Here is a 25,756-nt window from a genome sequence, read left to right on the forward strand (position 1 = left end):
TTTGTTAATTTCTTTAAAGATTAAAAAGATGTAAAGTGAAAATTCCTTTTTAGAATAAATGTATGTTTATTTTTCAAATCAAATTCAACCAATTTATATTATAAATCAAATACTTTTTTTCATTATCTTATTTTTAAAATTTAAAAAATACTTTTATGTAAAAAATTAAAGTATTAGGGTTAAACAGTTAAAGTTAGGGTTTAATTCAATCGAAATAATTTAATTTCTTTTAGGAAAAGGATATTTTTGAGCCAAATATTTAACAGAGAGATATTTTTTACCCATTTCAGATAGTTCAGGGGTATTTTTTATCTTTTTCCGAATTTCGTTAGAGGGAGGAGTATTTTTGAGACAAATATTTAACGGAGGTTATTTTTGAGCCAAAAATCTAACGAGGGGCATTTTAGAGCTATTTCAGATAGTTCAGAGGTATTTTTGAGCCTTTTCCGTATAATTAATTTAAAATAGAAACAGATTAACTAGATACGATAAGGATGTGTGAGAATTGCAAATAAGCCCAACTGATGAAAGCCCATCTAATTGGGCTTATCAGAAACAGTCCACCAGATTTTGCATGTTGAACAAAATTTTGATGTTGTGTTATTTTTATAATTGGCAAAAATTTAAATAGTTTTTAAGAATTCCCTAAAGTTTGATTAGTATTCTAAAAGTGGCTATTTGTCTAAACCATAAACCCATAAACCCTGTGTCCCTTCAGCTACACAGGTTTAACATAGCGCAGTTCATAATATAATTATCGTAAAAAAAAACGACGTCGTATAATCGGAAGAGCTGAAAATTATAGGCATGTATATATATACTTCCTTTTAAATTTGTTGTATATAACTTGTTAATTTTATCATTTTAAAAAATATTTTTTGCTTGTTCGACTGTTGCTGAGCAGTTTTTGAATATCAAATGGACCTTTCTAGAAGGTAATTTTAATGTGGTCAATTTTCGCTCTCAAATTTGATCAGCCATTAACGAGTAATCAATGATTCATGAAATAGTTTTTCTTAGCTTTCTAGTAATTAATTATAAGGGAACCTTCATGTATTATAATTGCATTGATAACTAATTACTATATTTGTTTTGTTCAACAGGTTTACTTTTGATTAACGATGGAGAATTTACATATTGACGCTCTAAAACCCTTGCAAAATCCTCTGCCTTTTCCTCCACACCGCCGACGATTGCTCATGAGTGAAACGTACAGTACATTGCTTCGAATTGTATCAAATTGCCCCAGCATTGACTCTACTATTGATAAACAAAAACAAGGTAAATTACTAAAAATTTTCATGTTGTATAGAATGGAATTATCAACATTGATTTATGAATTATAGTGTGTGTTGGTATAGAATGCCGATGTTCAGAAGATTAGGTAGCGGAGATGAGGATGTCAGGATGAATGTGTGGGCATACTCGGGGGGATATGGTTAGGAATGAAGATATGTGGGATAAGGTGGGAGTGACGTTGGTGGCGGGCGAGATGAGGAGAGATATGGTTAGGAATGAAGATATATGGGATAAGGTGGGAGTGACATCAGCAGCGGACAAGATGAGGAGAGATATGGTTAGGAATGAATATATGGGATAAGGTGGGAGTGACATCAGTGGCGGGCAAGACAAGGAGAGATATGGTTAGGAATGAAGATATATGGGATAAGGTGGGAGTGACATCAGAGGCGGACAAGATGAGGAGAGATATGGTTGGGTACGAAGGTGCGATAAGTTGGTTGTAGCAGGTGATACGAGAGGTAGAGTTGGGTCGAAGAAGAATGGGGGAAGTGATTAGCTAGGACATGACAGAACTTACGCTAAATGAGGACAAAAGGTTAGTAGGTAGCTGTGGCTGAGATGGTTCGGGCAGGTGCAAGGATGTGCCGTAGGTGCGAGAGGTTGGTTGTAGAAGGTGTTAGGAGCGGTAGAGGTTGACCGAAAACAGGGAGGTGATTAGACAGGTCATGACACTACTTAAGTTGATGAGGACATTGCCTTAAATAATATTAGGATATGGAGTTTGAGGATTAGGATAGAAGGTTAATATTTAGTTGAGGCTAAAATGGTTCGGGCAAGTGCGACTTGCCCGAGGATGTGCCAGACGGAGGTGCGAGAGATTGGTTGTAGCAGAAGTTAGGAGAGGTAGAGATAGACTGAAGAAGAACAAGGGACTTGGGTGATTGGACAAGACATGACACAACTTTAGCTGGATGAGGACATTACCTTAAATAGGAAGATAGGATGTCGAGGATTAGGATAGAAGGTTAGTAGGCAGTGAGGGTTGTTGCACTCTGTGTGGGAGAGAGAGGTGTCCTATCGCTTCCTCTCCTCTTTTCCTTTTAGCAGTAATATATAGTTATTACGTAGTTTCCTAGTCTTCAATATATATATATTACTATCTGCTGCTATATTTGTTTTGTATCTTGCTATTTTGCTGCCTATTTTCTTACAATCCTGCATCAAATACTTTTCTTTGAGTCGAGGGTCTACTGGAAACAACCTCTCTACCTCACTAAGATAGGGGTAAGGTATGCATCAGACCCCACTTGTTGGAATCACACTTGGTATGTTGTTGATAGAATTGAATGACATATTAAATCTGTTAATTTGTTTTAGTTCTAATTGTTGTTTATAGATTCTGAATGAGTGTTTCCCCCTTTTGGTATCTTACTTGCAACAGATGTATCTCAATGTGTGTTATTGTGATTTGTGATGTTACATATGCTTCCGGTTATCGTATGATTACTCGTGTACAATATATACACACAATAGTGGTTCTCGCTCTAGTTTATAATTACAGCTTGACTTCTGTCTAGACAAGAAACTAAATACAAATTATAGTTAAATTAGCATGTTGGTATTGGTAAAGTTGCTGCCATGTGACCAGGAGGTCACGGGTTCAAGCCTTGGAAACAGCCTCTAGCAGAAATCCAAGGTAAGGCTGCGTGCGATACACCCTTGTGGCCCTTCCCCGGACACGGCGCATAGCGGTAGCTTTAGTGCACCGGGCTGCCCTTTTTTATTAGCATGTTGGTATTGACAAAGCCATTTCAATTTACAGATGACAATGGCAGCAGTAAACTGGGAAAAGAAAATGAAGTCGGCGAATTGGTTGATCATCATCTCATCAGGTCTGAGAAATTGTTAGTTACTGCTCGTGCTCAAGAGGATTCTGACAATCTGGTAGTGCAAGGGGGTTCTGGTGATGGAAATGAAGGGAGCTCTCGTTCTGGATATGGAGATTTTACTGGTTCACAAATAGAAGTAGATTTGGATCTCTCAAATCAGATAAGCGATGCTGTAGAAGGCAAGAAAGGTGATTCTGTAACAAATGATATCATTGATATGAATTGTTTGGTAGACAAAACTCTTGGTTGTAATGATCAAATGATCCAGGAACCTGGGAATAGGTGTAGCACTCATGAATCGGAAGTGAAGGAGCCTGATCCTATCAGACAGGTAGAATTAGACAAAGAACCCAGTATTGCTGATGTCAGAGCAGCAATAGAGTCTTGTTTTGATGCAGATGCAATTGTTGATTTGTCGCAACCTGCAGAGCTCCCTGGACAGAAAATGGATGTTTCTGAGACACATTTGTCAGAAGAACTGAAGCATGGATTGCGGATAAAAGAGATGGAATTGGAAACATTGATATCTTCTGCTGGAGCAACAGATTTGTCTGTCCATGTTCCTGTGTGTGAAGAGGTGGAGGAGGGGGAAGCTTTCGGAGATGTTATGGTTTTTGATGAATCAGATTATGACATTCTTAATAATGTTGGTAATGAGAAGAAGGATGGTGCAGATGAGTCTCCTGCTAACATTTTTGGTAAAGAAGAGTTTGCTTTTGATGTTCACGTTAATGCACCGCAGAAGAAGGATGCTCACGTTAATGCACCACAGAAGAAGGATGTTTACGTTAATGCACAACAGAAGAAGGATGCTTATGCCTCTTCATCCATTAATGCAGTTGATGAGGATAACACCTCTTTGGGGGGAGAGTTCATAAGAAAATTTAGAGAAGTTCCGAAAGATAATACTGAAAAGGTTTTCCGCTCAAAGGATGTCGAGACCAGAAAGGTTTGTGTGTATGACACCATTTTGGATAGTGGAATTGATGCTGAGCAAGTTGGCGGAGATGTGAAGTTAGATCATCCTGCAGGTTCTCAATTTGATCATCCTGCAGGTTCTCAATTTGACTCAACCTCAAGTGTAAATGCAAAAAAAAGAAAATACTTAGAAGTCGGTGCTGAGGTATGATCACATCCTTTGATATTTTAGCACTTAATTGATGTTCCAAGTATTGCACTTTCCACTATGTGTCACTTTCAAGTCTGTTCTGATTTATTCATTTTTCTTTTCAGTTTTCCCAGTGTTAGGATGCAATAGGTGATTCCCTTCTTAGGAATATTCCGGCTTCTTCCAGCTATGGTTCTTCCTTAGTTCACCATGAATGCCTGTCTTCTCTCGTATAATCAATCAACTGAAAAGTTGTCAGTGTTCTTGATATGGCTCGTCAAAAGACTGTCCAGCTATCTCTCTTGTTTTAGACATCTAATTCCAATCTGCTATTGAGCATAACTCGCTGTTTCAAAGAGTGAAACTTCATATATGCCCGTCTGCCCTCTTGATATGATTATTCCCAATTATACCAAAATCGAAAAAAGAAAGCTGAGCTCTGATCGATGTCATAAAAGCATAAAGTATCCAGACCTTTCACCATGTTTGTTGACTATTATCGAAATCAGCAGGTTTCTAAAGTTACTGGTGCCAAATCTACATAATTGGTATATTGTGGATTATCTGATGTTCATGCCTGACCTGAGGATGGAAGGGAATGGACAAAGTAGGAATTGGATTTCTGTTATTGAAATATTTCATATTATCATAGTCTTTTAATTGAACTTCATTTTCTCGCTAAGGTAAAGTTTTATTGATAAAGGTACCAAAGATGATACAGTTGCAATAATCCCCGCAACAGATACAAAACAGACCTCTACGAATCACCCAACTCCTCTAGAAAATCCATGCTGATCCAAATTTTCCACAATACTATTACACCAGAAATGCAAGTTTTATAGACATCTATTCATAATGTACTGAACATTCAAAGTTGTGTTTGTGTCTGCTAGTCAGCAAGATAATGTAGATGGATAAAGTATACTTTGCAGTTTGTCAGACATGAGTCTCACTTTCTATGTTTTCATCAGCTGCAAATATTGTTATATTTGATTTGTTCATCTTGTGACAGAATGGGACTATTGGTAAAAATGAAAAGAAGAAACGTCCTTCAAACAAGGAAAGAAAAGCAAGGAAAAAGGTGCATCTCGTTCTCTCTTCGTTTTCATTCTTTTGTAAATGAGTTTATCATCCCTTGCGGATGTTAAATCTGGTGGTATGATATACTTATGCTCAGATTTTATAGGAATAAGTTGTTCATTCTTTAGTATGTCTCTATTTACTAAGGAACTTGTACATTTTGTAGGCTAAGGAGAGAATTAAACGAGCTGAAAAGCTTGGAGTTAAAAGGCTGAAGCTTCCACTAGTGGTGAAACCAAAAGAAGTGAAATATTGCCGCCATTATATCCAAGGAAGATGCTTTGAGGTAATTCTGAATTGTATAAAATAGGGCAATATGATTTGGCAAATCTTTTAAATGTTTTGGAGATTTAACCTTCTTCATTTATCTTCTGACAGGCTGATAAGTGCAAATTCTCTCATGATACCATCCCCTTGACAAAGACGTCAAAGGTCTGTTTATGCTACTTTTATTTTACTATACCATATTGTTGCAAGCAGTTAAAAATGCTAGGAGATTTAGAGTCCTGCTGTGATGCTACTGCTTACTTTATTTCCAAATTGAGAGTTCGTATAATCTATTTGAAATAGCACACTGGTGATTTGGAATGTTTACTAGTAATCCAATCATCATTCTGAAATCTGATTTGATTTTGATAACTTTGTCATAACGAGACATAGAACTAGAAATAATCATGTAGGTCAAGCCTTTATAAATTTTAACTGCCACTTCATCTGGAATTAACAACTTAAATCTGGGCGCAGGGCCGGGAGTGGTGGGGGGTGGGGTTATGTACAAATATTCCACATTTTAGGCTATGCTATAAATTCCCTATGTTATATCCTTTGTGTGGATTAAAATTAGTTTGTCTAGGATATACACAAGTCAATTTCAGATTATAGAGTTAGACCTGAGTATCTAAGTATCTATTTTCTGTATACTATATTCTTAGATTCTTATTTAGAAAGCAACTCACTAGGCATAAAATGTTTGCTGCAGTTTTGAGACTGCTGCCTCCTTTCATAGTGTCCAAGAAAAATCTCGCTCGCTGGTTAAGTTCCATTTTTTTTATTTTCGATTTGCAGAGCTGTCAAATTGATCAGAAAAGGAACAAAATTTTAGTATCTCATTTCCTTATAAAAGTATCCACTGTTTCTTTTACGAGTATTTGTTTCTGTCATGTAGCATAACATCCATGCTTCTGCAGTCTACCTGTGTTCTGGCTTCTAATTTTTGTAAACGTTTTCCTCTTCAGCCATGTCGTCATTTTGCACGTCAGTCTTGCATGAAAGGTGATGACTGCCCATTTGATCATCAACTCTCCAAGTATCCGTGCGAAAAATATGCATCTCAAGGGTTTTGCAACAGAGGTGGTGATTGTTTATTTTCACACGAGGTATCTTCCTCCCTGCGATTCTACTTTAAGTTTTCTTATATTTCAGTTGTGCATAATTTTTTATTTTCTTGCATCTTTGGAGGTGCTTTTCCCTCTCTTATCTCGTTTTTTAACTTCTTGTCTCACTGTCATATCTCAGATATCTGCTAAGACAGCAACAGTGACAAGTCCTACTGCTTCAAACCCGCCATCAGCTCCAAGTAAATCAAACTCTTTGATTCAAGTAGACACATATGGAATGTCGCATAAAGACGTTAACTCCACATCTGGTTCAGCTGCGCTTGTTCCTGGTAAGAGCGCTGAGCGAAGTGTATTAGAGTGTGTGGGAAAGCCAGCTGCACGTGCACCCAAAGGTGTCAGGTTATTTTCTGGTGTCACGTTATCATCTCCTCGTGGGAAGTCTTTGCAAGGTGATGCCGAAAAACATAAAGAAGCTGATTTATCTTCCAAGGCAGATGATGTTGGAAAATTTAAGTCAGAAAGTAATCAGAAACTGAATGGATTCATGAAAGGAACATCTGTGAGGACACCACAAGGAGTGAACTTCTTGTCCTTTGGCCGAGCACCTTTGGCTGAGCCCAGTCGTGACACATTAACAAGCATGCTTAATATGGATTATGGAGTTGATAAATTGCAGTTGGGTGACATGAACAACAGTAAAGAAGCTGCAACATGTTCCAAGAGGAATGACAGTGTCAAAGATGATAATCAAGCCAATGTAAGTGCCAAGTTAAGGAGCATGAACCAAATGTCGACTAGAAATCCCCCTGGTTCTGTACCTCGGGGTGTAAACATCCTGTCAGTTGACAAAGCAGTAAAGAATAGATTGCATCCTAATGACTTCAACAGTGCTTCATCACCCATTCAGAGGAGACAAAATGCACTAAATACAACTTCCACCGAAATGCCGTTTAGGCAGTTGAGTTCTTTATTTCCAGCTGGGCAGTCCTTAATCCAGTCCGCACAGAAGTGCAATGCCGAAGTTTCCAGCTCCTCGAAGGCACCGTTGCTTGCAAATACAACGAGCTCGATTCAGAAGGCTCTTAGTTCAACTTTAGCATTTGCAGCTAACTTGGAAGTCAAGTATGGAATGCCCAATGGTTCCCCTGACATAAGTTCCGCGATCAATCATAAGGCTGGAAGTTCAAGGGATAGGTGAAGGAATTTAATTTCTTTCGACCGTGGTTATGGTAGCACGCTCATGCTCAATAAGTTATGAAGGCAGTCTGCATGTTTGAGTAATGAGGTTGTCGGTTCTTTCCTTACCCTTTCATGTGAGAATGAATTTATTTAAAAAGCATAAAACAACAAATACACTCTCTCGTCGAGAAACTGAGATAAAAACTATATTTTTATGGTCTGCTATTCCATGACATGTCTCATCTATTTCTTATGCTATATTAGTTTCTTGTATCTATTTTTTAAATGTGTCCAAATTTGAACTCTGTCCGTGTAGCCCTCTGTCTTTTGAGGAAATTGTAAATGTTGTTTGCAGGTAAAAGGGCTTTTGTAGTTGGTGTATCCGATGATAACACATATGGCTGGGCTATTGATAAATTCCTGGCTGGCTGCTGCAGGTGCCGTAATTCTAGTTTGAACCTGGGTGTGCCAGTAATTGAAATTTACAATTCTTGTGGTATTTCAGCTTTTGTGTGTGGTTGAAAGTTTAGCCTAAATGAACTTAATATAAGAGTTTTAAATCCTGTTTCCATCCTGTTATGTACCTCCAAATCATCAGTCTCTTCATGTGAAACTGTGTGTGTGGTTGAAAGTCTAGCTAGTAAATAAAAGGTTTCAGTGAGTCATTCACCATCAGGTGTTTAACGAACGATGTGTTTGGGATTTTTTTATTCTTGAATTGGTATTCACTTTGTCACTTAAAGATTAGTAATGAATGGTACAAAGGGTTGCTGGTCTGTTTGTGGTCGAATTCTGTTAAATTTGTCCATTTTTCCCATCTGTTCACATTTGAGTGATTGAGCTATGTCAAAGGGGATTACATATAGTTCATTTGTGATGAGTAATGGCCCTCTTCTAGCCTTTAGTAGCTCCTATGCTAACGAGACTGATTTACATGTTGCCATGTTGTCTTTGTGGTGTTTGTTCATTAAGGAATTTTATACTTGGGAGTATTTAGAATTGATAAACCATAGTATTAGGAACTGAATGTCGATAGATTGAGAAGGTGATATATTCACGAACAGGGTAGCGAGGGCATTGTTGTTGTTTATCTTTGTTTAAAGTATCCATATTAAAAGAACAATCCTGTTTACAAGTGAAAAAGGATGGCGATGTATTAGCTGCAACTGAAACTTAAATTTCATTTGTTAGTAATGTTTCTTGATAAACTTTTAGTGAGGTATGAAGTTTTGTTTAGAGGCAACTATGGCTTGATGTTGCTTTGGTTTTTTTATTAGTAACGTTTCTATCTACTCAGGTTTGCTACTTGTTGAGAAATTTTATGAGGTTTTTGGCTAAGTAGTGAGGTTACGTTGGTTCGGGCACATGATGAGGAAGGGTACTGATGCTCCAGCGCGGAGGTATGAGACACTGGTTGTGGATGATTTTAGGCGGGGTAGAGGTAGGCAGAAGAAATATTGCAGGGAGGGTGATTAGACATGATAGGACATGACCCTTGATACGAAGGTGTGAAAAATGCGGATTAGGGTAGAGGGTTAGGAGGTGGAAGTGCGTCGATAACAGTAGGGGACGTTCTTTATTTGTTTTTGAAGTTTCTTGTTTGTGGGTGGAGTGCTGTCTATGGTTTCGGACATATAGTTTTTAGTAGTATCTTGTGGCTCTAGTATTATCTTGTGACTAGCTTTGTTAGTTTATTTTGCCTGTACAAGTTTATATGCATTTATGTTTTGTGTTTGCTATACTATTATTGGTTTTAAGCCGAGGGTTTATCGGAAACAACCTCTCTACTTCACCTGAGGTAGTGGTATGGTCTGGATACACTTTACCCTCTCCAGACCCCACTAGGTGGGAATACACTGGGTATGATGTTGTTGTTGTTGTTGTTGTTGGTAATGTGTGCCTGGACAAATAGAGCAACATATTTATTTTCCATTCTCAGATCATCTAAAGAATAAGAATACTAGTGAAATGAGGATTTGATTTTTCTACAAGGAGATAGTTTACATGTTGCTACTATCATTTTAGTGTAACTTTGTAAATAAGCTTACTTCTTAATTGCCTTTGTACAACTATATTTCAAATTTTATGCTATTTCTCTTGAATTCCATATGTTATATCCTTTGTGTGAATTAAAATTGGTTTGTCTAATGTAGACAGGTCAATTTCAGGTTACAGAGCTTGTTCTGAAGTATATATTTTCTGTATACTATATGCTTAAGATTCTATTTCATTATAAACTGTTTTTGTCTTGGGCCAGGGTTTTATCGGAAATAACCTCTCCATCTCACCTTTGAGGTAGTGATATGACTGTGTACACTTTACCCTCTCCGGACCCCAATTTGTGGGAATATACTAGGTATGTTGTTGTATATGCTTAAGATTTTTAGCTGTCGTTTGGTAGAGTGTATAGGAATAATGCAAAATATGGTGTATTAGTAATGCTTGTGTTGGCTATACTTGCATTAGTTATGTTTGTATTTTTTCTTATGCAGTGTTTGATTTGATCTATTAAAAATAACTTGAATTACATATATATATATATATATTTTACACTATACCCTCTATATATATATTGGAAAGGATGCAGAAAAATTTTTTGAGGGATAATTGTGTCTTTAATCATGCTAATGCATGCATTTGATTCATTGCATAATGTTATGGGATTTTGAGATATTAGTAATATTCACCTCAATACACTGTATTAAGTATACATTGGCTAAAAAATGTACCAAACAAGGCATTAGTAATATACAAGACTAATGCATGCATTATTCTTTTTAATACACTCTATCAGACGACCCTTTAGTGAGACTTTTGCAACTCACCAAGCTGTGGGGTACATCCTCATTTCATTTCTCTTTCACAACAAATTAAAGGTGATAAAACAAATTAGGGTAAAAGGTTAGTAGGTAGGACGGATATTGTCGCATTTCAGGTGAAAGAGACAAGGAGCTAGTTCCATCTCTTCTTAGTCTCTTAGTCGTAGCATTTAGCAATCGCGTAGTTTCTTATTCTTCGATGTGTTTTACTCATCAACCTTCATTGCTTCATTCGCTTTGTATTTTGATATTTTGCTGTTTTAATTTTCTTGCAACCATGCACGGATAAACTCTGCGTACGTCTTAGCCACTTCAGACTTCACTGGTAGAATTTGTAAAATAAAGGGGGTGGGGTAGTAGAAAGTTGTCTTTCTCAAATCATCTATTATTTGTAACATATGCATTTGGTATAATGAACACTATATTAATTGGCTATTAGCACTTTGAATAACGACTTTAGAATTTTATAAAACATGATGTTAACTTAGTGATAAGCTAGTTTTAGCTAATTTCTACCTTACACAACTAATCACTATTTAAGTCATAAGTTGTTAAATAATTCCAAGTACATACATTACTTGAAATAATCCAAAAGTATCATTATCAGCCCTACATAATGGTCAAATCAAATCAAAAAGATTTTGGAGAACTCAAAACAATTAAGCAAAATATAAGCGTTTATTACATAGATAAGTAATCACATAAAACATGTCTTCTCATTATACTCATCAAATGGAACATACACAAGTTTTACGGCTATTGAGGTTGATGCGTATAACTAAAAGGGTCGACATATTTAACTTGTCTACGTAACGGGCATTTGAGAGTACACGCAAAAGATTATCAAAATTTTGAGTCAAAAGTATCTAATAAGAATTATTTATCATGTCTTTAGGTACTAAAGTGGAACAGAAAATAGTTTGATGATTGTCTAAATCAAATTTATTAATAAATTTAAGAGGTGGTCAGTATATTCGGCCTTTATTTTTAAAAAAAACACTTAAAAAGGAAATGGGGAGAGTAAAATATAGGAAGTTTTTTTTGAGATATACCTAAACTTTGGCGAAATTTGTTGTAACACGCCTCAACTTTGCGGGTATTCTATAACTCCTCTCGACTAGTTATTATCGTAATTCTGTGGCATATATTTGTTCAGCTAAATCACTGAGTAAATACACGTACACCGAGGGCATAAGGATCTGAAGTATATGCCACAGAAATACAATAATAAATAGTTGAGGGGATCATAGGAATCTCACAAAGTTGAGGCGTATTACAACAAATTTTAGATATATTTCTAACTCTTCCCCAATATAAAGTTAGTGTACATATTTTCAAAATAACATAAATTAATGTGTAGATTTGGTCAAAATTATGTTATTTTTAATCCTTAATATTTGTGTTAATCTTTCACTTAATTTTATTTATTTGAATTTATTCCAACGTGCAACTGTTGCTTTAATATTTTGGGACTAAATGATTCTTTTTTGTCTTTAGGAGGAAGTGGTCAACTTGATAATGTCTTAGTTGTAAACACACAAAAAAAACAGACCATTTGACTTTATTGATTTTTGTTTGAAATTCCTATGTGAACACACACATCTATTTGTCTTTTGACTTCAACACCTATAATTATTGCCTTTTTTAAAAAAGCATTATGTACAAATAGTTTCTTTATTTTCATGTGATAATAGTTTAAAATTAATATTATGAAATTTTGATACATGTGTCTTCGAAAATAATTTTTTTACACCACAATGATAGAGATGATGAAATTTGTGTATATTTTACCCTTTCCTTTTGAGCTTATTTATAAAGATTATAGCGAGTATGTTATAATTCAAAACATATCATAACATTTTTATGATTATAAAATTTTGGGATGATACAAAAATGACGTAGTACGTAAATTTTGAAGGTATCTAGATTATTTTGTAAGTTGGAATGTTCAACTAACACACTGAAAAAGACGAGGTATTTACTTGCTAGTTAAGGTTAAATTTAAATACCAATTTATGTATTAAGAAAATAATCTGATGCACGAAAGCTCCCGCTATACGCAGGATTCGAGGAAGGACCCCACCATAATAATGTATTCTACAGCCTTATTATGACATCAACTTTACAAGCACTCTAAGGCTCCCTTTCATATAGATTTATGTATTATGTCTCAAATTTTGAAACTCATATTTTAAACATACAATTAGGGTGTACAGATCAAACTGTCAAGTCAAACCAAACTGACGAAACAAACCAAACCGAGAAAAAAATCAACTTATAATTTGGTTTGATTGATTTGGCGTTCGAAAAAAAAATCGATCATTCTTGGTTTGGTTTGGTGTTGACCAAAAAAATCAAATCGAACCCTAATCAAACCGACATAATATATATATATATATATATATATATATATATATATATATATATGTAATATTCAAACTTTTTTATACATAAAATATTAATTATTATCTACTTTTTAAATATTTTTCAACTAATTTTAGTAATTTTCAATAATTTGAAAGTAGATGTAGATATATATCTAGATTTGGGTCTTTAAGTTGTAATATTTGTCCATTAATTGCTACTTAAATGATCCAAAACCCAATATAAACTTAAAATCTAAATTTTTCACTCTTCATCTTACTTTTTAGTTTCAAAAGAGTTTTTCGCTCCTTATTTTTTCATAATTATGATTTTTCATTAGCACATGAGTGAAAATATATTTGATCTAATCTCCGATCACAATATAATTGTAAAAACTAAATATTATTAAAAAAACTGACTGAAATCTAAATCGAAAAAACCAATTTTATATTGGTTTGATTTGATTTATAATTTTAATAAACCGACATAATTAATTTATTCTTTTTTAGTAAAATCCGAACCAACCCGACCTATGTACAACCCCGCATACAATAAATAATCTTGGGAGTCACAATCACCAACTGTATCGCAACGATGAATGCTTTATGCAAAGTTTTTATTCCACATTTACTTTTGGGGGATTTTTACCAGTAACTGTACTTTTTTTTCTCAACGAATTTCACCTTTTATACTTTATTTTTCACCTTTAGTTTGTATTCTTTCAATGATTTATGTGAGAATCTGCACCCCTTTTCCTTATTTGAATCTTTAGGAGCCTGATTGATAGTATTATAATCCGGAATTAGTATGGTTCCATATTCAAACCCTTCTGGATTTAATCAAAAAAACTTCCCTGTTTTCACTAATCTCTTTATTTAATCTTTTTCTTTGTTGCTTGTAAAGTTTTCTCCTATTTCTATTGTTAATACTAATACCAACATCCTGTTTATGACGAGAACAAAAGAGAGCTAAAATCGTCGGATTTGATTAGTTAAGTTAACAAATGAAGTTACGTCCAAGGGAATTGTTGAGTAACACCAACACTCTTCCTATGACAGCGGCCACGAATACGCTGAGGTAACTGCAAGTGGAATCATGATCAAACACTATACTCGTTCCATAAATTTAATTAAAAAATAAAATTACACTATAGCTGTAATTTTTGACATAATGATAAATGTTTTTTATCTTTTAACATTTTCCCCTTTCATTAAAGCATATTTTAACTGAAAACAAAGAAAAAAAAAGTTGATTTTTTCAAAGCCTTAAAGACTCATAAAAGGATCTGCATTTCCACGTTCACACACGACTACAAACTTTGAAATATTCTTTTCAACTTCAAATCAAATCCTATTTTTTGTTTCAAAATTTGAACCAACTCATATCCAAATTCCTAATAAATATCTACTAGCTTTCAACAACCTAACATTAGGTAAAACGATTTTTTTTTTTTTTAAAAAAAAGAATTACTTAAAACTACACACCTTATGTTACCAATATTGCTCCTAAAATCAAACACATTATCAAATGATTTTTTCAATTTTAAACTATAATATTCTTCTTCAGTTTCTTTCAAGTCTTCTTCCCGTTAACTCCATTAAAAAACACAGTTCTTCTCCATTCAAGTCGTAGCTTCGACGAGGAGCTCCAGCTTCGATGAATCGTTGTTGTTTCTTGAATAACAACAGATCTCGATGAATCATCGTTGATATGCAAGCTATTTCATAAATAACTATTTTATTCCCTTTTCCATACGAAATAATAATCTCGCTATTTTAATACATATTATAAAAGATAAAATAATCTTAAATTAATTATACCATAAATAATGATAGTCTGAAATTGTTATTCTTTATCCCAAGTAATCAGACGATCCTAACAACAAAGAACTAAAAATTATACAAATACACAACTTATGTTTTCAATATTACAAAAAATCTCAATTCCCTAAACATATTACAAAAATTTCAACATATACACAGACTGCTATATATATGTCAACTATGTTATGTATATTAATAGGAAGAGAGAGTAAAATAATTTAAAAAATAAGAGAAAATGTAATTACTTTAAAAAAAAAAATTAATATTTATGTTATTTATACAACAATAATTTAATCAAAGTTCCCTTCACGTAGCAAACAAGCAAAGCATCGTATCATCATTCACACAACACCACATCACACACCCATACGGCCGTCTAAATAGAAAGTGATGCAACAAACAATAATCAAACCAAATCAACATACGCAATTCAACAAAATGAGCCACATCTCATTTAGGCCAACAACATAACATACGCTAATATATTTTCATAAGGCAAGGTCCGGCGAGAGCAGAATATACACAATTCGTACCTCTATTTCAGAAGTGAAGTAAAGGAGGTCATTTTCGATGACAAAAAAATAATACTCCCTTAGTTTCAAAATAAGTGAAGTATTAAGATATTTATTAATGTTTCAAAAATAAGTGAATCATTAATTTTTTTTTAAAATTTATCCTTATGATTTAACAATCAATTAACTTTTAAAAAGATATTACAAGATCAATTTTTTCTGTAAAAATAAAAAATTATATTAAATTTATATCTTTGATGTTTTTTCTTAATCTACATGTTAATATCCAACAATTCATTTATCATAAAACGAAAGGAATATAATATAAGAACAAGAAACATTAAGACTATCACAAATCATAACATAGTAAAAGATATTTAGACATTTTTCATATATTTACAGAAAGTGAATCGACTACAACCATGACTCCACTCAGCACCTAACAAAGGTCTTTTCCCTTCATTTTTTTAAAGACTAAAATCTCTTAATCAAAGCCTCCAATATTGACATTTCTAAACAACCCCAAAATCCTAAAATTTTCCTCCAAGAGGGTTGTCTTTTCTTTTTTTTCCCCCTCATGACCCACATTACTAAAACTCCTAATTTTCTCTCATAATTATTTACTTTGGGTTAATAACAACACAAACTCTCATTTTTTTAATTACAGACCACAGAGTACTACTAATTACAGACCCTTTAAACATATATTTACATTAGGCAAAAGGATCCTTTTTCTTTAAAATCATGTTCAAAATTCCTGTTTTTCTTCTTCCTCCTGCTGATGATGCTGAAACCAAAGGTAGGTTGAATACTCTCCTCCGTGTAACGAACTTCGAATTACTTTTCTATATTTACTTTCTCGAGGGTTCGATTAAGCCAGAGCAGGGATGCTGCAGTTACGGCGATCCCTGTCGAGGCAGTCGAAGCCCTCAACTCTAACAGCCGGATTGTTACCAAAATTTGCCCTCACGCATCCGCCTTTCCTGGTGGATGCGGATGGGGATGAGGTCGTCAGTCCAGATGGTATAGGAATTGCCCGTGGTGAAACTGGGGTGACCTTCTCATCACCAAAACGTGCATCTTGAATTAATGGGTTAGATACTCTGCTCGGCGGTGACCCACAAAAAAATGGGGGCGACGAGGCTACCTGTGCAGCAGAAGATTGATCCGCACCACCCTGTAGCAATTTTCAGAATCAATAATCAGCATCATACACTTCATCCGACATGGGTTTAACTGATTTTAAACTGATCGTAAACAGCTGCTAAGTTCGTTGGAAAGCATTTTCACAAGTCGAACAAACAAACCACAACAAGAACATACACGATATAATCCTATAAGCGAGGTCTGAAGAGGGTCCGATGTCTGCAAATCCTACCTCTACCTTTGCCGGATAGAGAGACTGTTACCTATAGACCCTCGGCTAAAATCATTATCGGAAGTTGATCAAAATTAACAAGACATGCCAATTCATTCTAAGCCACTAATTCTCAAGTACATGGTGCTCACACAGATGGACAAAAGCCCTTTACAATACGTCCACATAAAGTTTCTCTATTTCGCTTTCATCCTTACTCGTCATACTTGATTATTTTCACTTACGTCAAATAGATGGACTCCACATCAACAAACTACAATTACAACAACAATGTACTCAATATAGTCCCACAAGTGGAGAGTAGTGTGTAAGCAGCTTAACTACGATTGTATTTGCAAAAACAATTGAAAAGCGATGAAGAAACTCACCTTTGCAAGGATCATATCCAATATGTCAGCTCCAGCTCTTGAATCACCTAGCTCTTGCTGATGGCTTTGCCATCTGAGTGGTCTGATAGGTTCGTTTATGGTGGCATTCAAAACTCCAAGACGCCGTGGCTTGGGGCAAACGACGACGTCCTTTTTATCAGAAACTGAGCTCCACATATCTTCACAGGCAGAGAAAACACCTTGTTGAATTGCACACTGATTCATCTTCATCTAATTGAACTAAAAAACCTGTTTCGAAAACAAAAATGGAATTTTAGGTAAGAGTTCACACAAAATTTTTACAGATCCGAAGTAACAGATACTACGACGACGACGACAACAACATACACAGTGCAAGTCCACCGGAGAGGGTAAGATGTATGCAAACCTTGCCCCTACCTTTGCAGGCAGAGAGGTTGTTTCCGCCCCTCGGCTCAAATTAAGTGCAGATAAATCGTATCATAAAAGCTAGATAAACAGATCAAACGAAGCAACAGATAAATTACTCAACTAATTATAAAAAAATTATATAACTACGTGAACAAGTGTAGATAAATCACGATAAAAAGGAAAATAACGACAACAAAATAGCAAGATAAACAGATCTAGTGAAGCAACAAATAAATTACTCAACTAATTACAAAATTTTATACAACTATGTGAGCAAGTGTAGATAAACCATGATAAAAAGGAGAATAACGACAACAAAATATTAAGATAAACCAATCAGACAAAGCAACAGATAAATTACTTAACTAATTATAAATTTTATAAAAACTATGTGAAGAAATTTAGTAATTTCTTTTTACGGATCTGGACAAATGATTAAAGGAATTGCGCGGAGATATACATGAGAGGGATTTTTTCAACTTTTCATAGAGAACAAGCCAGCAAAAATCAGAAACTAGAGCAAAAAGTCATAAAATTTGAGCCAAAAAACAATAATTTGAGAAAATCAAATCGCAGAAACGCCTGTAATTCATGGAAAATACAGCAATTAAACTGTATTCAACCGAAAAATTAGGAATTTTCTGAATTTCTTCACAGATCTACAGCTTCCTCGTTGATTTTTCAACAAATTAGGTAAGCGTAGCAGACGGAAATTCAACTTAATTTAACAAATCATGCATAGAAAACAATTTTCACACGGAAAAATCACTGAAAAGGAAGTTAATTAATCGACTATCAGCTAAGTTAATTGGATTTACTTCGAAAAACAACTCGATCTATTCGATTTACATGTATTTTTAAGCTATATTTTGCATCAAAACAGCTCAATCTATTCTATTTTAAAGCCATATTTTGCATCAAAATATAAGCTCAAGCAAATTTTTTACCCAGAAAAATAAAATCTACAAATAGTTTTTCAAGCTATATATTCATCAAATCATAAGCTCCGTCAATTTTATGAATTTATTCATGTAAGAAAACGCATCAAACACATGAAAAAGGCAACATCTTCAGCAAAATCATAGAAACTCATAAATTGTCCAAAAAATCAGTTAAAATACTCAATAACAAAACAAAATTGAAACGCCGTAGAATACAGAGTGAATCATCTGCAAAATCAATTTTCAAAATATTTTTTTAAGCAATTACTTTGTAAAAACGCATCAACCACACGAAAAAAGTAATATCTTCAGCAAAATCACAAAAAATGATTAAAATATCCAAAAAAAGTCGAAAAATTCAGCTCAAAATACTCAAAAAAACGCATCAAACACCTGAAAAAAGCAATATCTTCACCAAAATAAAAAATAATAATAAAAATATCCAAAAAACCGAAAAATTCAGCTCAAAAAACTCCATACGAAAAGCTCAAAAAATACGAAAAAAAAAAACTTCAAAACTCGTAGAGGGAAAGAGAAGAGAGAGAAACTTACTTGAGCGAACTGTACAGAATAAGAGTGAGAAAACTCGAGAATATTTTTTTCAAAGAGAGAAAGATAAAAGGAAGAAATGGTCAGTCTCTTTAAGAGAAAGAGTAACGAAGGATAACAAGGAGGAGCTCTGACTTTTTATATACCAAAAAATACAGCATGAAAGAGAAAAATATCAAACTTTATAATATTTTTTTAATATAAGAAAAATAATAAAGAAAAGGAAGAGAGAAAATTCGTGTATATGGAGGCAAGATCTGCAACACCTGCAAGAAAATAAAAAAGTATAAAATAAAAAATAATTTTTAATTATTAATTATTACTGTATTATACTATTTTAATTAATTATATTAATATTTTAATGAGTCATGCAGGCGGTGCCCCCCGCGAGAAATCTCATCGTTTTTCGTACCCATTTCCAACTACTCTGTAAAATTTAATTTTCTTTTTATTTTATTCTTATCGACTTCGTTTTTTTCTTTATACTGTCACCGTCTCAAATTATAACAACATATTAATTAAGAAAAATAATTAATAATATAACTGATTTACTGTAGTGTCTTTATTAAATAATATTTATATTTTAATTTAAAAAAAATAATTTATTTCTTTTTAATTAATAAAAATAAATAAATAAAAAATTAAATTAAAAAATTTGAAACGAAAAAAATATTTGATAAATAAAAAACAAATCTTAATTTTATTGCTCACTTCGTTTCAAGTTGTTGTTATTTACATGTGTAAAATACATTAATATATTTTTAAGTTTTATAATTTTAAATATATTATATAAAAATAAAAATTATAATAAAAAAACATTATTAATATTTTTTTTTAAAAGAGACTTAGAAAAAAATAAAACCAATAAAGAGGAAGTAATAAGTACTAATACCAACAAGAGCATTGTGGTACCAATACAGAATGCTGCTCACTTCGTTTCAAGTTGTTGTTGTTTACATGTGTAAAATACATTAATATATTTTTAAGTTTTATAATTTTAAATATATTATATAAAAATAAAAATTATAATAAAAAAACATTATTAATATTTTTTTTTTAAAACAGACTTAGAAAAAAATAAAACCAATAAAGAGGAAGTAATAAGTACTAATACCAACAAGAGCATTGTGGTACCAATACAGAATGCTGAACAACAAACAACAAAAACAAGTACTCCCCGTTTTAAAATAGTTGATTTTTTTTAATTTAGCATTCTCCTCACGAAAGTATTTATTAAGAATTTATTTTACTAAATTAATCTTATTAATTATACTTTAAAAATATAAATTTGAGTAAATATATTTTATTTAATCATTTAATATTGAAGATAGTATTAAAAGAACATAATTAAATACTCTTGATTTCATCAAAAGGTAGGGGTGTGCATCGGTCGATTCAGTTTGATTTTACGTGTTATTGGTTCGGTTTATCGGTTTTTGATTTTTAAATATGTAAAACCAATAACCAATCAATAAGATATTTTCTTATCAATTTCGGTTTATCGATTTTTGGGCCTTAATGGTTCGGTTTTTTATTTAACCAATAAGAAAATACTTATAGAATAAAAATAGCAACAACTAATATAAAAAAATAAAATCTTAGTTACCGCCAAAATCCTACGCAATGCAGTTCATTTTACAAGAATCTTCAAACTTGAACAGAATGTTAGTTCGGAAAAAAATTGAATCCTAATTGTTGAAGCTATAAATGCTTCAAACTTTTCAATACGATAATAGCCGAGTTTTATATGGTACCTTTGTTGCCTTTAATAGATTAATACTTTATGAATCACTGAATTGTGAATAAATAGTATATATAATATATATAGAGAGAGAGATAAATTTATATATATAACATAAATAGGGCTATAAAATAATAATTTAGTGTATCCTTATTGAATTACCGGTTTAATCGATAACCCATTAAGTTAAAACCGAAATCGAACCGTTTACTCAATAATTTTTTTTATAAAACAATAAGAAACCGTTAACCCAATAACCCAATACCAATAACCCAGTAATATTTTTATCGGCTTGATTTATCGATCGGTTCAATTTTTGCACACCACTATCAAAAAGAACAACTAAATTAAAATATATTTTTTTAAAAAAAATCAACTAAAATGAAACGAAGGGAGTAGTATCAATACAAAAGTAGTTTATAAGTAGTGAAACTGTTGACTGTTAAATTTGCTATTAATTTTTATAAAATAATTATAATATTCGATATAATTTTATAAGTCAAAAAATGAATGTGAATCTTACGATTAGCTTACAGAAATAAAAAAATTATTTTCAAAATATCCTTCAAGGCTTCAACTCAAGTTGAGCCACTTAAATAGTTATGTAAAGAAAAAATGATAGAAAAAAAATAATGAAACAACTTGTAAAGAAAACAATAAAAATTATACTGAGTGACTTTTAAAGCGGAGGTCGCGGTATCAATCTCCCCTAATGCCTCCTCAATCTAGCTCGTCGCACAGGATTTACCTAGTGCAGTTTACATCTCCTGTGTGGTTTTCAAGTGATTGCACAGTGAGAGGTTTATCCAGTGCATACAAAGTGCTCACTCGAAGGGCAAAGGTTGTAGCGACTGCGAATTTTCCTGAAGTTTCCAAAAAAAAAAAAAGAACCTCAACAACAATAAATTAGTAATTATCGAATACAATAAATAAACAGAAAAAAAGGTCATATATATTTCCGAATTATTGAAAATAATATGTAAATATCTTTTGTTATATTTTTTGATTATATATATATATATATATATATATATATATATATATATTCCTTAGTAGATAGATGGTGTGCGTCGTGTGGCCTCATCCTAAAGAAATTAAATTATTTTTCCTTAACAATCTCTTTGACCTGCCGGCAAAATGTCATGTGGTCGGTGTTGGAAGTGAGTTTTGTTCACATTTATTTCTTGATGAATCAAAATCAATGTAGTCATAGAACTTTTTTTAGGATGAGAACATGTGAATGAAACTCGCTTTCAATTTCGACCATAAAATATTTCGGCGGCAGATTAGAAGATTAATTGCTAGGAGAAATAAGTTACTAATTTTTTTTTGAGACAAGGACACATAGTATACAACGTTTAACTAAAGAATATATATGTACCATTTTCAATAGTTCAGAAATATGTACGTACCCAAAGTTAAATCGACAAAAGTACAAAGAAGCCTTAAAACATAACAAAACGTATTTACGTATCATTTTCAATAATTTAAAATTTTATATAATCTTTTTCTCATAAATAAAAAAAATATTTAACAAATACCTAAAACCAAAATTTTACATAAATAAGTCTAATATGACATAATATACTATATTTTAAACTATCACCAAATCTAATTTTATCGAAAAATAAAACAACGCTCGACTACCTTATTTAATTTTGATAAGCAAATGAATATGTAAGAGTTATATCAACCTTATAAGTTATAGCTAACCGTGGTGCTTAGTCCTAACTCCTAACTTCAATTTCTAACTGCTAACGACTACTTAAACCTTTTCTACTCTTTCTCAGAACACTCCACGTGGCATGTTAATATACGTCGTCGTATTATGGCCGGCAGTTCGTTTTGGCAAACCGCCTTTATTAAGTCGGCCAAATTTATTTCCACTTTCCATCCGTATATTGGAGTTTCACTAATTTAAATTCGTATTGTTAGAGTTTGTGACTCGAATTTTATTGATGTGGCCCTGAAAAATTTACAATGCAACTCATATTTATAATTTTTTATGAAGTCTGTGGTAATTGGATAGGGATGAGATCGATACGGGATACAGGGATAAAAATATTATGACATGTATTAAGATGGTAAGTAATTCTTTTATCACATTTTTTTTTTCTTTTGATTTCTCATCCGGTGTTTGATACCTGTATTGGAACTCAATTAATTTGGATTTGCACTGCATAGGACCCCATTCGGGGGGAAGCTCTCCCTAACAGAGTTTTCTCCATATCCAGAATCGAACCCTCGATTTCTGATTAAGGATGAAACAGTTTCATCCACTACATCACAATCCATATTGGTAACTCTTTTATCACATTAATAATAAACAAACATAGTAAATTACTCCAATTTTTTTTCCTTTAACTGGTAACTTAAATTGAAGTTAGTATTTTTTTTCTTGTAGGTGTAAAAATGTCCGGAGCTAAAGTAGCATGCGGCACAATAATAAACGAACTTAATTATTAAATCCTTCACATGTAAGTTGTTCATTCTGTACATTATCACGTTATAGATAGATGCCTTGGGGTCATTTAGTAGCTCAATAAACTTATATAAATATTAGTAATGTGTGAATTAATTAGGAAGAAATCTAATTAGTATTATTTTTAATTAGATACTTTTGATAGTTAGTTTTTAGCCACTTCTTTGAGCAATAATAATTTTCTATGTATGATTAGAATTTTTAATAGATTTATAGAACTTAAGTGTATGTATATATTTTTATACTCTTTTCTAAGGATTTTCATTTATTTTGCTATCTTGGTGACTTAAACCTAAAACCTTAAAGTTAAATATGAAAGTGTTTATTATCTGAGCAACTTTCTTTTGTCGTCTGTCGAGATACACAAATATATACTTCACAAGTCATACGTTTATCAAATTCAATGTATATTCAATTTGAAAACATTCTTTCACAGGGTATTGAATAATTATAGAAATCTTCGGGCAAAATAACCTTCTGGATCCCTGTACTATGTCGGTTTTGTAAGTTGGACACTTCTACTTACATGTTTGTCATCTGGATCGCTAAACCCACAAAAAAACTATATTTTAAACCCGTTGACCGTTGACTTTGCCTATATGGCATTAAAATGCTGACTAGGATAAGGAGAGTGATTACACTCGCCTAAAGTGCGAGTGGGGTCAATTTTTGACCAATTTTATATTAAACTAATTAAAAAATAATAAAAATAATATTAAAATTGAAAAAAATAAAGAGGGTTTTTTATTCACTTTCTCAAACTTATCCTTTGCACAATTTAAATTTCACTTTCATTTTGTTCCCCTTTCACTCCAAACATGCCCTTTGCACACTTCACAGCAATGGCCGCCAAGAAATTCCCCCGTAACCCTAACCTAATCAACGGAATCGGCAAATTCTTTCGTTCCAAAATGTACCACAAAAAGGGCCTTTGGGTTTTCAAGAAGAAAAAGGACGGCATATTCCCCACCCACCCAAAATCTACCGTCGTTGTTGCTCCGCCCTCAATCACCGCCATCAAACCACCAAAATTCTACCCAGCTGATGACGTGGAAAAATCCCTCATCAACGAACACAAACCAAAACCACAAAATTGAGAGCCAGTATTACACCTGGTATTGATTTGATTATTCTAGCTGGGAGATTTAAGGAAAAAAGAGTTGTATTCTTGAAACAACTTGTATGTTCTGGACTGTTACTTGATAGTGGATCGTTTAAGGTTAATAGGGTTCCATTAAGGAGAGTTAGTCAAGCTTATGTTATTGCTACTTCAACGAAAGTGGATGTTAGTGGCGTTAAGATTGACAAGATTCAACGGAAGTTTATGTTATTCCTTGTCTTTGTTGTGGTTGATATTGTCGTTGTTGTTCATTGTCAAAAAAAAAAAAATGTTGTTGCTCCTGAAGAGGGTCTTTGCTGGTTGATATTGTTATTGTTGTTCATTGTCAAAAATAAAATAAAATTATATATCCATGAAGAGGGTCTTTGCTTTACTGTGGTTGATATTGTTGTTGCTCATTGTAGAAAAGAAAGTATTGTTGTTGTTTCCGAAGAGGGTCTTTGCTGATTGATATTGTTGTTGTTGTTGTTCATTGTAAGAAAAAAAATTATATATCCTTGAAGAGGTCTTTGCTGTGATTGATATTGTTGTTTGTTGCTCATTGTCAAAAAAAAAAAAAAATTGTTCTTGATTTACTTTTTAATTTTTTTTTATTCATTTTCTCAATTTAATTTTTTCATTTTGTTTAGGATTAATTTTGTTACTTTTACAAATTGTTGAAGATATTTAAATAAAAATTAAAAATTCATTATGTTTGTGTAATGTGAATTTATAGTTAAATCTTTAAATTTATAATTGAAAATTTAATTTAAATTAAAAATTTATTGTATGTGTGTATTAGAATTTCTATAATTTATAAAAAAAAAATTATTTAATTAAATTTATTTTAATATTTAATTTCTTGTGTAGCATTTTAAGAATAACATAAAATTTAATGTAATACTTAAAAATGACTTGGCGGCTGATGTGGCAGCTGACGTGGCAGACGTGTAAGCTGACCTGACAGCTGATGTGGCGAGAGTGTGTTACACTCACCAAAAAAGTGTTTAAAATGTTGTTTTTTAGTGGGTTCAGGGGTCCAGATAACAAACATGTAAGTAGAAGTGTCCAACTTACAAAACCGATATAGTACAAGGGTTCATCGAACCATTTCATCGAACCATTTTACCAAATCTTCGCGGCCCTATAACTTATGAACAATTATCATAGGAAGCATGATTAAAATATCTCTATAAAAAGAATTTTTCTTTTTTTAATTAAAGATAAATCATGAATTTAAAATATTATGATCTTTTACAATGAAAGAAGTTCGGACAAGACTATTAATAATGGGTTACCTAGAAAAATAGGCATAATAAAATTTCAAACTCAAAATTTAATAGTTGGACTTTGGTTTAAAAGGGGCAAACAAGTTTCCCAATTAAGTGAGGTCCTTTAAGTTTTAAAAATTAGGTGAAAGAGACAATTTTTTTAAAAAAATATTTTCGTTCCAAC

The 25,756-nt window shown here is 32.7% G+C and overlaps 2 protein-coding genes and 1 pseudogene across 5 annotated transcripts; 2 read left to right on the plus strand and 1 right to left on the minus strand.

The window, feature by feature from the left end:
• The first annotated feature begins 678 nt into the window (after nucleotides 1-678).
• Nucleotides 679-10,322, plus strand: LOC107848368 (zinc finger CCCH domain-containing protein 65). Of its 4 annotated transcripts, XR_001667969.2 has the most exons (10): nucleotides 702-935; nucleotides 1,104-1,281; nucleotides 3,065-4,254; nucleotides 5,252-5,320; nucleotides 5,486-5,605; nucleotides 5,698-5,751; nucleotides 6,555-6,695; nucleotides 6,835-7,941; nucleotides 8,191-8,272; nucleotides 10,093-10,322. XR_001667969.2 is itself a non-coding variant. In XM_016693130.2 (8 exons), exons 2-8 carry the CDS (start codon nucleotides 1,122-1,124, stop codon nucleotides 7,852-7,854), a joined length of 2,754 nt encoding a protein of 917 aa, XP_016548616.2. In that variant the 5' UTR covers nucleotides 702-935; nucleotides 1,104-1,121; the 3' UTR covers nucleotides 7,855-8,081. The 4 variants fall into 4 exon arrangements, 1 of the variants encoding a protein (XP_016548616.2); XR_001667971.2 differs by lacking the exon at nucleotides 10,093-10,322 and having other exon boundaries at nucleotides 679-805; nucleotides 8,191-8,411; XR_001667968.2 differs by lacking the exon at nucleotides 10,093-10,322 and having other exon boundaries at nucleotides 8,191-8,411.
• Nucleotides 10,323-15,717: 5,395 nt separating this feature from the next.
• On the minus strand, nucleotides 15,718-19,226 carry LOC107847927. Its single transcript, XM_047399331.1, has 3 exons — nucleotides 18,983-19,226; nucleotides 17,100-17,348; nucleotides 15,718-16,530 (listed from the first exon to the last, which is right to left on the minus strand). Exons 2-3 carry the CDS (start codon nucleotides 17,328-17,330, stop codon nucleotides 16,225-16,227), a joined length of 537 nt encoding a protein of 178 aa, XP_047255287.1. The 5' UTR covers nucleotides 17,331-17,348; nucleotides 18,983-19,226; the 3' UTR covers nucleotides 15,718-16,224.
• Nucleotides 19,227-24,044: 4,818 nt separating this feature from the next.
• Nucleotides 24,045-24,769, plus strand: LOC107846812 (annotated as a pseudogene).
• The last annotated feature ends 987 nt before the right edge of the window (nucleotides 24,770-25,756 follow it).

Source organism: Capsicum annuum, chromosome 11 (assembly GCF_002878395.1).
Source record: "Capsicum annuum cultivar UCD-10X-F1 chromosome 11, UCD10Xv1.1, whole genome shotgun sequence".
Lineage (NCBI taxonomy): Eukaryota > Viridiplantae > Streptophyta > Magnoliopsida > Solanales > Solanaceae > Capsicum > Capsicum annuum.

Excerpts from the sequence above, each read along its gene's own strand:
- LOC107847927 (XM_047399331.1), bottom strand. The coding sequence starts at position 17,330 with ATGAAGATGAATCAGTGTGCAATTCAACAAGGTGTTTTCTCTGCCTGT. Across the intron at positions 16,531-17,099 it reads TGGATATGATCCTTGCAAAG|GGTGGTGCGGATCAATCTTC; the intron begins GTGAGTTTCTTC and ends AAATTGCTACAG.
- LOC107848368 (XM_016693130.2), top strand. The coding sequence starts at position 1,122 with ATGGAGAATTTACATATTGACGCTCTAAAACCCTTGCAAAATCCTCTG. Across the intron at positions 1,282-3,064 it reads TATTGATAAACAAAAACAAG|ATGACAATGGCAGCAGTAAA; the intron begins GTAAATTACTAA and ends TTCAATTTACAG. Across the intron at positions 5,606-5,697 it reads TCCAAGGAAGATGCTTTGAG|GCTGATAAGTGCAAATTCTC; the intron begins GTAATTCTGAAT and ends ATCTTCTGACAG.